The sequence below is a fragment of the Pollicipes pollicipes genome, unplaced genomic scaffold (genome assembly GCF_011947565.3).
Source record: "Pollicipes pollicipes isolate AB1234 unplaced genomic scaffold, Ppol_2.1 Scaffold_6052;HRSCAF=7182_pilon_pilon_pilon, whole genome shotgun sequence".
Lineage (NCBI taxonomy): Eukaryota > Metazoa > Arthropoda > Thecostraca > Pollicipedomorpha > Pollicipedidae > Pollicipes > Pollicipes pollicipes.
Genome location: NW_023596805.1, coordinates 9,383,993 through 9,397,416, shown reverse-complemented (window position 1 = coordinate 9,397,416; position 13,424 = coordinate 9,383,993). Strand labels below are relative to the sequence as shown.

Genomic DNA, 13,424 nt, shown 5'->3' with positions numbered 1-13,424 from the left:
CCCCTATTCCTCGGAGAAAAGAAAAAAGGAGAAAGGAAATATAGATGGGTTGATATGGCGGCAACATGCCTTTATCGAGACAATAGTAAAAGTGAATCATGAATTATAGCATCAATTCATTTCTGCCATTGTTTCGATAAAGGCGTGTTGCCGAAATATTAACCCACCTATATCTCCCTTCTCCTGGTTTTTCTCCGGAGAACAGGGCTATCACTTCTGTCTTATCCATTAGTACCTCATGAAAATCTTAACTTTCGTGAATGTTTCGGCCTTGCATTTTGCTGAAAATTTGTGAGCTACTTCTTATCAATTCCGCAAAACAGCTGTTTCCACCCGACATTATATTTCATAATTAGCTGGCGGAGCCTTAAGACAACGGTTTCGGAACGAACTTTGTTATACAACCCTCAGACCCATTGATATTGGTTTTCAAAAGCTCTGGGTCGATTAGATTAGGTTCTGTTACCAGACTTCACACGATTATGCCTGAAAATGCAAGACGGCTGCCACCACCTGGTTCATTTCGCGGCGCAAGGGTGTCTTACTGGCTGCTGCACTTAGTTGCATGATATTTCCATAACTAATCTCGCCTCTAGCATAAAGTCATTCATCGCCGCTGCGAACTCTCCACACGCAGAAGTCCCAAAGAGCACGCGCGGCAGCAGAAGTTCGGGCGACAGCAGAAGGCGCCAGCTGACGGCGTCGGCACGATTGATCTCGGCAGCCTCCATTTTCCTGGCGGGGGTGGAGCCGGGCGGCGGGTGGCGATGTATGGCTGCCAGATATGATAACGGCGGTGCTGCCAAATGCTGCCATGTCTTAGGCTTTTGTTCCGTTTGTGAGCGGTGGTAGTTAGTGGGCCGCTTGCTGAGTCTTGGGTTGAGGGGAAAACAGAGGCGGTATTTCCCCAAATCATTTTGGAAATAGCGGCATCGCTTGGTTCAAGAGCTAATTGTGCCCGAATAGGGCTAATGTCCCCACGAATAGGTAATGATTTAGGATGTCTTTATATATATATATATATATATATATATATATATATATATATACATGTGTGTGTGTGTGTGTGTGTGTGTGTGTGTGTGTGTGTGTGTGTGTGTGTGTGTGTGTGTGTGTGTGTGTGTGTGTGTGTGTGTGTGTGTGTGGTGTGTGTGTGTGTGTGTGTGTGTGTGTGTGTGTGTGTGTGTGTGTGTGTGTGTGTGTGCGTATGGGCGTGTGTGAGCATGATGATTAAGGATATTCAATATACCATATTCCCAAATCCCAACAGAGTGCGTTTTGGTAACTTCGTCGTACGGATAACGTAAACATTGCGACTTCTACAAGTTGTAAATGCTATTTCATGACTTTTTCGTTACAGTTATTCATCGCATAAGCTCAGGTCCTACGACACATTTAAGATATTTTGCTGCGCGTAGATTTCTGTATTTTCGGTAATACACAGTTTTGATAGTTCTTGAAAGATGCTGCCAGAATAGCTGTCATATTATGGTGTATGAGAAACCTAAAAATCATTTGAAACTGAAAATGACTGAAAACAACGACTTTGCTATCTAGCGCTTTGTGCTTATCACGTCATTATTTAGCATCGAATACGTGGGCTTTCGCTAAAACTTAGTATCAAGAACGTAAAATACGGCGATGGTGAAGCTACGGGCTTCAAGGTTTGCTAGGGCTTTGGGTTATTTCGCACATGTGAAATACGTACAAAAGACTTTTGTGCTCCTCGCTCCATGCCATGTAAGGCATGCAAATTACAGTCATATGTTTGCTGGTGATATTTCGAATCGGGATCCAGTGGATCTGCCTATGCTAGCCCGGTCAGCAGAATGTCACTGGTCACATAGCTCACTGGTCACATCTGGACACACTAGGTTCACTTGCTCGTGAGGATGCACTTCAAAAAAGAAAAGCCTGTCACCGGTCTCGTCACCAGAGACTCGACCGCACTTTTGTGCCGATTTTCCCGGCAGTTGAGTTCGCTCGTTCCGACTCAAGTTTTGTGGGAGCTATGTTCTTGAGCCAGCTGTAGGTCGGCGCTATCACGCATGCATTTCCTGAGACAGGCCAGTTCTCTTTGCCTTGTTCTTGCCTTTTGCCAGAGCTCTTGCGTTATGGCCCCGGGCCCATGAATAAGAATTAGAAATTTGATCTCGGACGCACACGAATTGTGGCCTGGCTTTAAGACCTCATGAGCTTTTCCGGAACTCTCCGGTGTCTCCCTGCATCGCGATGGTCCAGCAACACCCCTACTGTCATGCTTATTCCTGAGGAGGACATCAAGTCCTTTTGCGCAACCGCCGGATCTCTGCAGCATTTTCTCAAAGATCACCTATTTTTCTGTACTGCTATCCTGACTTCCAAGAAAATGTTCCTACACTGTGCTTCCCCTAAATTCAACAACTGTTTATCAGCGCTGGGTTCTCAAAAAAGCATACCACTCACTAACGATGTCCTAGGGCGCCCTGCCCGCCTAATGGGCCACTCAGCCACGAGCCACAGACGGTGGCCTTATGGGTCAAGCAGCCACGAGCCACAGACGGTATCCTCGTGGGTCAGTCAGCCACGAGCCACAGACGGTGACCTCATGGGTCACGCAGCCATGAGCCACAGGCAGCAACTTCATGAGTCAGTCAGTCAGGAGGCGCAGACAGTGACCTCACGGGTCACGCAACCACGAGCCACAGACTCCAACTCCATGAGTCGGTCACCTACGAGCCGCAGACAGTGACGTCATGGATCACGCGGCCACGAGCCACAGACACTGACCTCATGGGTCAAGCAGTCACGAGCCTTATACAGTGGCCTCATGGGTTACTCAGCCACGAGCCACAGCTACTAACTGAGCCACAGGATATGCTCGCTCACAGGCACGACGCCCGCCCCGCACCGACTCGCCAATCGGTATCGCATGTCCTCGGGTACTGTGGGTTGTTGCGGCACGTGCAGAAGGGGACGGTGCCTGACTGGCATGGTGTAAGATGATGCCGGGTATAGCTCTCATAGTTGCAGAGCGCAACCAGCTTTTACGAGAACTGGCAAGGTGCAATATCAATTTTAGACATAAAGCCACACGAATTATTTATTTCGCACCTTGAACATTGCTAGCTTCTTTGCTGTTCTCCACATGCTGACAGCGACACTTTTTTAAAGCATGCTTTTGTATTGGAAAAATGTCATGGGAATCACGAGACCTTCTATTGCCATAATCCGCAATTCATAGAGTCCCGGAATCGCGGCATCCCAATGCCGGGATGATAAGGCCTGGTACTAGAGGTGCACTAATGCACTAGAGTAGTGCATCCGGCTCGCGATAGGCCCCTGAGCAAGGCCCTCCCTCCTGCGAGGCCATCGCTCCGCTGTAACCAGACGGAAACCACCACACAGGACTTCTCCCAGCTCATTGTGAATGCAAGTTAAGTGGGACGTAAGTGAAACTTGGCGCCCAGGGAAGCCCGTGTCATCTGTCTATAGCGAGGCGGGCGCTTGCCAAGCTGCCAGGTGCTGCGATGAAGTTCTCCCGAACACGACGCTGGCTGAGCCAGTCCCATCCGCTCCTGCCGTGCCCCGCACGTGGCGGCGGTTACGTAACGCCCCAGGGGGCGCTCCGTCGCACGCCGCGTGACCTTTTCGGTTAATTGAGCCGACCGCCACCGTCAGGAGATCGACGACCCCGTGGCTTGAGGAAGCGCGTCAGAAGCCATCGCTCGCGACCGGACCCATCTGTCTCCGATGCCGGGAGAGTGGTGCAGCAGCCCCCCCCCCCCCCTCCTCCCCCTCCCCCCCTGGGGATCCCCCTCTCCTTTAGCGACCGGATCGTGCCATTGACGGAAGAGATCTCGCTCGGGGTCTGCGGCGTTGTTTGGCGCCGTTTTGTGGTTTAGTGGTGTCGTTGCTTATTTGCGTGGCGTTAGGACCCGTTCTCTTCGTCGTTCCTGTCTTAGAGAACGGACTTCTTCAATGGATTTATGTGTTTACAATCTGCATTTGACATTCATGTGCGACTGAAGGGGATGCAGGCTGGACTACGCGTTAGCGGGCCGTCATTGGTCAGTTACGAACCCGAGCACAAGATGAACAGTTTTGGGTGCCTGGCGCTCGGTCAGGGATACTATTTCATTCCTGTAGTGAAAACAGTGGGGTGCAAAGGGACAAACAATTATGTAGAACACCATTGCGAGGAAGCCTCCATAGTGTAACCACCTGACCACACCTCTAGACTTTTGTCTCCCTTCAGGCGCCCCCATTTGATGAGATGTTTTGGTCGCGATCCCTAGCGACTGGCATGTATTGACCGCCGGCTAATTGCTGGCAAAGCTAGGCTCCTTCAACGACGGCCGAGGCTAGGTCAGTGACCTGTCAGGCCCGTTGGGTGCGCCGCCCGGATCAAGCTAGCATAGCTGTATCGACATGCACAGTATTTGTAGGTATGGACATGCAGAGTATTTGTAGATATAGACTTGCAGAACATTTGTAGATGTAGAGTATATGTCGAGGATAGGGACTTGATAGGGACTTTAAGCATAGAACACAGCTTGTAGTTACTTCTTGCATCCAGGAGTACCAAAGAGCACGAACAAACACACGTGGAACGAGCTTCCTTCGAAGGAGCCTGATGGCCTTGCCCCACCTGTTCAAACCACACGACTCCACCTCAGGAAAGGATTTTACTATTCTGGTAGAGGGCCTGCTACTCTACCATATTCATTCACTGCTCCAAACGAAGTGGATAAATCCGCGAACTGGAAATTAGTTTGTGAATCAGATCGGACTGGATCGGAAGATAGGCAGGCGACATCGATTCAAACCGGACTCGATTCAGAAATTGGCAATTGCGAGAGCATTGCTTGGAGGCTGAAGAGTCCTAACGCAGCTGATGAGGCCTCAGCTTTCCTCCATTTTAACTACACTTGACATTTATTACTACTGCATTAATGCGTAATCGTCCAAAATGTGGACGTTTGATACGCAGTATTCGTGGGAAACATGCGCACGAGTCGGCAAAGGAGCGCTTCGGCAAGAGCGCCCCTAGGCGAACTGGGAACGTGCAAGAAGACTCCGAGTGGTCCACCAGTTGCAGGCCAAATAAACAATCTTTTATAAGCTTCACGTTATACTTTCCGGCCTGGCTGCCAGCTGTGTTTCATCGCATGCCTGATTGCCAGCTGTGCTTCAGCCGCCCGCTCCTTCCGGCGCTCCGCCTCGCCGCCGTGACGTCCAGAGTGTCGTGACCGGCGCTCGGCTGCCAGACTACCAAATGTGTTCGCGTGACGTTGGCATCACGGAAGCGCAGGCAGGCAGCAGAACTTGCTGGCCGCTGGTGTCCGCCTGCTTTTAGCCAGCTGAGGTCCGCAGCAGGCGGGTGGCGCCTGGACACTACTGAGAATGGCTGGCAGCGGCCCGAGCAGCTGTGGCCAGCCATTCATAACGGCCATGTTTGCCGCGGGCGGTCGCTGGAGTTGGGCGTAACTTTCAGGAGTGCGGGGCAGCTGTACACCGCCTCGCCGCCCGGCGCGCCAACGGCCGTAGCGCCATCGAACTTCCGCATGGACGATGCTCGGTTAGCCTGGATGATAACGTGACACGTAATCGGTAAACTGCAATGTGGCATAGGCTGCGCCATCGATTTTCGGTCATTCCAGGTGCTTGGTGTGTATTGTGCGCTGAATATGAAAGTTGGTATCGAATACGTTTTCGTGTCAGACTGAGGAAATGGGAAGGTTTGTGGTCCCGAAGCCTTGAGGTGTATCTTAACGGAAGTCGTGTCGTATTATTTTTGAGCTGCCTTTCGACCATATATCCAGAATTTACATTTCACCAGTAGTGCGGGATAATGCGTCGATATGCTCACTTATTTCGTCCTCTATGTATGATTCGCACAGTGAGTGCTTCAAACTTAGCTGGCTTCTGAAGCACAAAGGTGTGCATCTTGGTTTTATATCTTGCTGGGGATGATTGAAGGATTAATTACGCTGGCGAGCTCTCAACTTACAAGGCTGTATCAACCGTCGTCATCAATGCAAGTTTCGTCTGTGCACAGGGTTTGTGGAGTAATAAATTGACTTGGCTTGAAAAAGACTGAAGAGCTGAAAAAGACTGAAAAAGTCACTGGAAGACTGAAAAAGATTGACTTGACTCGAAAAAATGACTTGAAAAGGCAAACCCGGGCAGCAACAAAACTTGGTGAATCGCGCGGCTATGCGCCGTGTATTGTACTAACTTTGTGAACGACGATGGATTCATTTTAGAATAGCGGAGTTTGGTGATGTCTGTGCCAGAAGGTTAAGGAGAGCGAAGACTGATGTCCCTGACAGTAGGAAGTTAAGGATACCGAGGTTTGGCGATGCCCTTGCGAGAAGGAAGTTTAGGATAGTGGGGTTTGGTGATGTCGTTGCCAGTAGGAAGGTAAGGATAGCGAGGTTTGGTGATGTCCTTGCCAGAAGGAAGGTAAGGATAGCGGGGTTTGGTGATGTCGTTGCCAGTAGGAAGGTAAGGATAGCGAGGTTTGGTGATGTCCTTGCCAGTAGGAAGGTAAGGATAGCGAGATCTGGTGATGTCCGTGCCAGCAGGAAGTTAAGGATAGCGAGATCTGGTGATGTCCGTGCCAGCAGGAAGTTAAGGATAGCGGGGTTTGGTGATGTGCGTGCCAGTAGGAAGTTTAGGATAGCGAGGTTTGGTGCTGTCCGTGTCAGTAGAAAATCCTATTTCATCAAAGCTCAGGCACGCCTGTGTGCCATACTGCTGGAGCCTACGCTGCTCTACCGGGGTAATAGCTACCCGCCATAATATGTACCGATAGCATTTACTTCCGACGTCTTTGCATCACCAAGACACCCCCCCTCCCCCCACGCTTTTCATCTCCTGCCTCCGCCAGCGGGCGGCAGAAACCACGGGGAATGACGCTGACGGCTCAAAATGGCGGCCACCAACACCCCCGACGATGGTCGGCGCCTCGGGGGTGGGCGGAGGCCCCACCCTTCGTCGGCCGCTGCGGGCTGCCGCAGGGCTTGCGTCCCAGGTCCTTGCGTGTTTGAACGGCTTTGTTGTGAGACGGTGACGCGTTGGTTAGGGGTGGGGGAGCGCGGTGCGCATAGGTGTGAGAGGGAGCTGCCAGTGTTCACGAGCTGGGTCGAACTTTTCGTGATGTCCTGCGATGCGTTGCTGTAAGATGGGCTCCGCGGGCGCGTTGTTCGTACTTGATTGTGTGTGACGTTGGGGGGGGGGGTGGGGCGTGAGATTTTCTTCGGCGCTGCCGCTGCCTGGGACCTAACTCAGTTACATGAATGGATTTTCCCAGCCCCACGCCTGCAACCACTGAGCACAACTTCCAGCCTCGCGTTCGTTTCTGAATTGAATGAACATGACCATGAGCCTGTCTTTGTGAAGACCAAGTTGCCCCGCCTCCCGTTCTGGTCTGCGTGGTTGAAATGCGAGGCATCTTGCGATACGAACCACGATTGCCCTGGATTTGGGCTCTTGCTGATGTGGCGTCATTGATCACGCATTCCAAATCGATTAATACACTGCGCGTTCCGAAACGTGCCATCGTCTAGAACTTGTTTTTAACCACCGCGTACTCGGGTATATGTTGGGTACTCGATGGACCACATATATGCACCGTGCAACCAACATGCGAAGGCAATTGCGTAAATTTGAAATCCAAGCAAAATAACCTGCCAAGGTAAAAAGCACTATTCGACGACTTAAATCGTCAACAATCAGCCGCCTTTCCATGCCAATCGATTTAGCGTCGCAGGAAAAGCACCCACAACACCTCCTACCCGCAGCACCCGCGCGCGTTTCGCGCGGTAGCTCCGGACCATCTGCGCCCCGCCCCCTGCCGGTGCCCACCCGGGCCGCGTGCCCTGGCCGGCGTCGGTGCGCCCCCCTCCCCCCGCCGCCAAAACAGGTAATTTCGCGGCTGGCACCGCGATCCTCTGGTCATTTCCCCGGCTGGCGGCGGTCCAGGCCAGCCCGGATGGATCGGCGGTCGGCTATCGATCGGACCGGTGGCGCCGCGCCGCGGCCTCATCGCGCACTAACGCGGCCGGCGGCGGCGAGCCGGCCCACGGAAGCGGGAAAAGCTCGGAGGCGGGGTGGCGCCTGCCGCAGGGAGGGGGAGGCTGGGTGTTGGGTGGGGGTGTGGTGGGGTTTTGATGGTGTGGTTTTTGGAAGGGACGGAAGGGGTGGCGCGTTTTAAATTGTATGGGGTAGACCAAAAGCAATCGCCCAGCAAGCCAAGGCGAGGTTGGCAGAATACGCAGCAACTGCTTGACACGTTGCATGACATCCGCATGCATAATTCCCTAAATTATTTTTTTAGATTTCGGTGAGCTAATCAGGTGGCAGTCGAGTGTGTATGTGTGTGTGTCATTTTGAGGTGATCGTAATGCCCATTCAGGCAGGTAGTAGCTAATAAGTTTTCTGTTCGGGTTCGGTTTGTAGTAGCATCCACCTATTCAATAACCCGTTGTCCTGTTGTCCACTGGTTAGAGCATGGCCGTGTGAAAATGATCAGCGCCAAAGGCTCTCGATCGAAACGCTATCGAGGATCCGTGTGTTTCACGGAACAACACATGGCGGTCAGTATATGCAAATATTTGCCGCATGGTTACTATCAAAGTATGCTGTTAACGTATACAAAATTGGACATACTAACTGCAGGTTGCAAAATGATATCATCATGAAGCCATAAAAAATTGTTAAGACAACGTTTCCGACATCTCAGCTCCAACAGATGCATTCGCGTTTTGGCAGGATGCCAATCATCAGAGCAGGTGGGCAGGACCACTGCAGCGGTCGGGTCCCGGAAGGAATGTTGCCGACCAGTTGTTCCTGAGCGAGGCGTCGGTGTCGCTTCGCGTCGCTTACGAAACTGCCGACGAATTTCGCCGTCAAATCGGTCTGAATGCCCTCATTTTCCGCTCCACGATTGCGGCAGAGTTATTGGCAACATTTGGCAATGCGATGTTGTTCGAGCATTGGGCTCTAAATTGCGTATATTCTGACCCCAGAAAACCTTTCCTCCAGTCTTATGGACGTTTGATATGCAGCGAATGCCTTGGAGCATTTCCGCAACATCTCAAAGCATTCCCGGATACCCTTTGATCATTTGATGTGAGTGATAGAAATTCTACATGCATGGAACATCTTTACTAAGGGTGAGAAGGTTTTAGACATCGTCTTACTGATTCCGATGGTATTGGTGAGAATGGTAGGGGTTGGAGCGCGATACTTCCGGATATATGGTATAGCTATGCGGGAAGGCCCGAGTTGCTTGCTACCGGCCGTTCCGGGCCTGGTGTGTACTTGCCACTTTTCCAGCAAAAAAGCAGATTTGAGAACAAAACATCAACGTTGAGAGCAAAAAACTAAGAAGATCAGCAAAAACCTCTTCTTGCAGCAATAGTTGGTGATTACTCAATGCTATTGTTACTTAAACTGCTGAAAATTGTTAGTTTGGGTTTACAGTGTACCTATGCATAGTGATATGGACTAAAGCAGCCTAAACAAATATTTTCGGGAAGAGCAGGAGCGAGCTAGCAGGAAATCCGATAGAACTGTCTCGTCGGTCTCATTTGGAAAAAGTGGCATACGGTACCAAACACATTGCATAACCCTCAAAGTCAGCACATTTGGACGGCAGAGAACGAGAAAGTTTCTTAGTGCCCAGTGACGTCACTAGTTCAGGATCTCAAGTCCAACCCATTCCATGCACGCCCTCCAAGTTTTGCAAGAACTTCTCGGATAAAAAACTTATTCGTTCGCGTGTGGCTTTGCTAAAGTCAACTGCCTCCCCCCTACCCGTAACATCCCCCTTCCGAGTGTTCAGGGACGCGCCTCTGGCTGACCACACCCCTTCCACAGCGTCGGCTCAGGGACGCGCCTCCGGCTGACCACGCCCCCTCCCGCTCCCGCGGCGTCGGCTCAGGGACATGCGTCTGGCCGACCACGCCCCCTCCCGCTTCCGCAGCGTCGGTCCATGGACCCGCCTCTGGCTGACCACGCCCCCTCCCGCTCCCGCAGCGTCGACTCATGGACGCACCTCTGGCTGACCACGCCCCCTCCCGCTCCCGCAGCGTCGGTCCATGGACCCGCCTCTGGCTGACCACGCCCCCTCCCGCTCCCGCAGCGTCGACTCATGGACGCACCTCTGGCTGACCACGTCCCCTCCCCCCTCCCACAGCGTCGGCTCATGGACGCACCTCTGGCCGATCACGCCCCCTCCCGCTCCCGCAACGTCGGCCCATGGACGCGCCTCTGGCTGACCACGTCCCCTCCCCTCTCCCACAGCGTCGGCTCATGGACGCACCTCTGGTTGACTACGTCCCCTCCCCCTCCCCACAGCGTCGACTCATGGACGCACCTCTGGCTGACCACGCCCCCTCCCCCCTCCCACAGCGTCGGCTCATGGACGCACCTCTGTCTGACCACGCCCCCTCCCCCCTCCCACAGCGTCGGCCTGCCAATCGACCGCTGCTCGTCACGTGACAAGGGCCAGCCGCTCTGCATGGAGCAGTATCATCGCGTCATGACCACCTACCGGCGCCCGGGGCGGTCACGTGACTATCAGCTGGACACGAGCAGTGCGCAGGCGCAGTACATCATGGTCTGCTGCGGCGGACAGGTGGGGCACCGGTCAGGCAAAGCTCGCGGCGTATAAGCGCTGTCGACAGCGGGTTGCGGTTGAAGGAGGCGAAGGCATGAAAGGTCATCCCATCGCAACTTCTGAATGCGGCTAAGCAGTCGTGACTTCCATCAGTTCAGAACAGGACCATTCCTGGACTTGGCATGCAACGAATAGCACATCGGCTATGACATGTCGGCAGCAGGATGCACGCCAAGAATGACTGGAGCAAACGAAAGTATTTTAGAACGACCACGTAACATCGCCTTTGTGGTGGTGTTCATAGCAACTATACTGTAATAAGCGGGATTATGTTGTTGCACGGATGCGGAAATGCTACCCAACCTTGTTGCTATTTACGCCAATAACAATTTTCCAGAGGCCGGGACTGTAGATGAAGGGATGGGTAAGGGGCCGTGGCCCTCTCCTTGAACCAAGGTTGTTACATTAGGTACTGGTTAATCTCTCACAACATTCGGCTGATTTTCGTAGGATCTTGGAGAAAATTTCTCATTTGTTCCCGCGGAAAATTTTGGCTGTCTGCCTGCTAGAGACGCACCACTTTTACGTCAAACGCGCGCCATCGCTTTGGACCAGCCTTGCGACAGACACCAGAGCCCGCTTCAGCCTCCTCTCGTGGATCACTGTGCCCTCCTTTCCCATCTGCATGCAAAAACCCTTCCCCGCACAAAACTGCCACTTGTTTGCCGCTATCCTGGTGCTGCTATCTCTCCCCGGGGACGAGGGGGCACCGGAGCGAGCGCCCGATCTTGGTGAGCCCTCTCCTCCCGCCGTCGTAAAAAGGCGTGTCGTAACTCGGTCGTAAACGCCGCGGAAGCGAGTTACGACTTGGAAGGAGAGTGCTGTTTCCTGGAAGTGCCGTATGTCAGAGGGACGCTCTTGGCCTGTCTGGACTATACTAGTCCTTGGTGAGTTGAACTGTAAGTGGTAAGGGCTTCAGAGCAGTCGTTGCGGGCACCGTGGGTGGTCTGTTCTGGGATTAACGTTGCCATGCTGCTCTGCCTGAGGGCACCCAAATGTATCACATTTTCTTAATTTAGCATAGAACCTTTGCCTGGCTTTCTCTCAAGCGAGTCGTCCTCTAGTTAAGTCAAAAGATGATTTAACTACCTGTAGGGTAACCCACCCGCTACATGCAGCCAGTCAATGTTTGTCGAGCTCGGTCTGTGGTGATATATTACCTTCCAGTCTCTGATAGAGATGCACTTCAGATTAATATCTATGCATCTATATATATATATATATATATATATATATATATATATATATATATATATATATACATATAATGTTTGTAAGGAAATGCCGGCAAGCGAATGTTATGGTTAGCATGGAGAAATATTGTTTGTATTTATGTGTTGCTATTGGATACAGCTTAAGAAAATTAAATTTCACTCGTCAAAAGATTCAAGGATACAACGTCTAAAGGGAGCAATAAATTCCCTTAAGTACCCACTAGACGAAATGGAATGAAAAAAACCTCCGCGACGGGCAAAACTTAACGTTGATGCGAGGTGTTTTCTGCCTCGGCCAGTCATCTTCTGGTATTTTCTGCCTCGGCCAGCCATCTTCTGGTATTCTCTGCCTCGGCCAGCCATCTTCTGGTATTTTCTGTCTCGGCCAGCCATCTTCTGGTATTTTCTGCCTCGGCTAGACGTCTTCTGATCTTGATCAGCATGCTCCACGCATAGACGCGAGCCATGTGCTGTCTATTTCTGTGCAATAATCGTTCTAATTGGCTGGCTGCATGCATCGGTTGGGCTCTAAACTTCTTGCAGTACAGCTAAGGAGCATTTTTAATGTTCAATCGATATACTCGAAGAGGGTCCTGAGGCTCAATTGAAACCCTACAAAAACTTTGTCGCTGCTTCGCGTACGTGCTTTTTCCTTCTCATCAATGCAACAATCACAACTTTGCCCTTAGGGGCATAAGAAGCACTTTCCAATTGTTCTGGGGGGATACATGTGGGAGATTTCCACACACCCATTCCTGTCGCTCCCCGCTTCCCGTTCCTTCCCGTCTTCCGTTCTTACCCGCCTTCCGTCCCTTCCCCGCCCGTCCCTCCCCGCCTCAACTTTCTCTGCAGCGAAATTTTTCACAAACGCTTGCGTGCGTTCATGGGCATGGCAACGCTTGAAAAAAAAATGCAAGGTCACACATTTTGAAGCCGGTCTTTTCTTTGTATCACGATAAATAGGATGTTTGAATCTTAAAAGTGAGGGCATACCCCCTCTCCCATAGCCCCATGTCGTACATAGCTCGCTGTGACTTCACTCAGATTTGCCATTAATAAACGCCCTCTCCGTTTACAGCAATTTCAGCTTTCGCTGACTGAGGACTGGGAGCCTCTCACGGTCGACGAGCTGGCCTTCCAGTTGCGTCGCTGCCAACAGATGGCAGAGCAGTCGCCTGACTCTTGCCAGGTGGCGCTGCTGACGTCAGACGACCGGCGAGTCTGGGGCGAGAGTCGAGAGGCCCTCATCAACGGTGGGTTGGGAGGCCCTCATCAACGGTGAAATGATTATTTCCCAGCTCTCGCACGGAACATGACGTGCCTCGTGTACGGCGGCGTGCATTAATTTTCGCGAGCTGTTGCTGCTGGTTCTAAACCCTTCACTGAGAACCAAATCTAACTGTTTGTCTGCAACTAGCAGGCCAGTATTGAAAAGCGAGAAAGATCAGAAGTGGCCCGTCCTTTTATGTGCATTATTCCACCAATGCAGCTGCAATTTTGATTAAAAGCAACCTTTTCCAAAACGTAACTTGGCCCAGCCG

At 51.9% G+C, this 13,424-nt stretch overlaps 1 protein-coding gene across 1 annotated transcript in view; it reads left to right on the top strand.

Moving 5' to 3' along the window:
- The window catches only part of LOC119104761 (choline O-acetyltransferase), a gene marked incomplete at its 5' end in the record, with an annotated part of 25,971 nt that overhangs the window by 10,297 nt on the left and 2,250 nt on the right, over nucleotides 1–13,424 (top strand). The window contains 2 exon segments of the mRNA XM_037228482.1: nucleotides 10,456–10,627; nucleotides 12,962–13,136. Coding sequence (XP_037084377.1) covers nucleotides 10,456–10,627; nucleotides 12,962–13,136 — 347 coding nt within the window.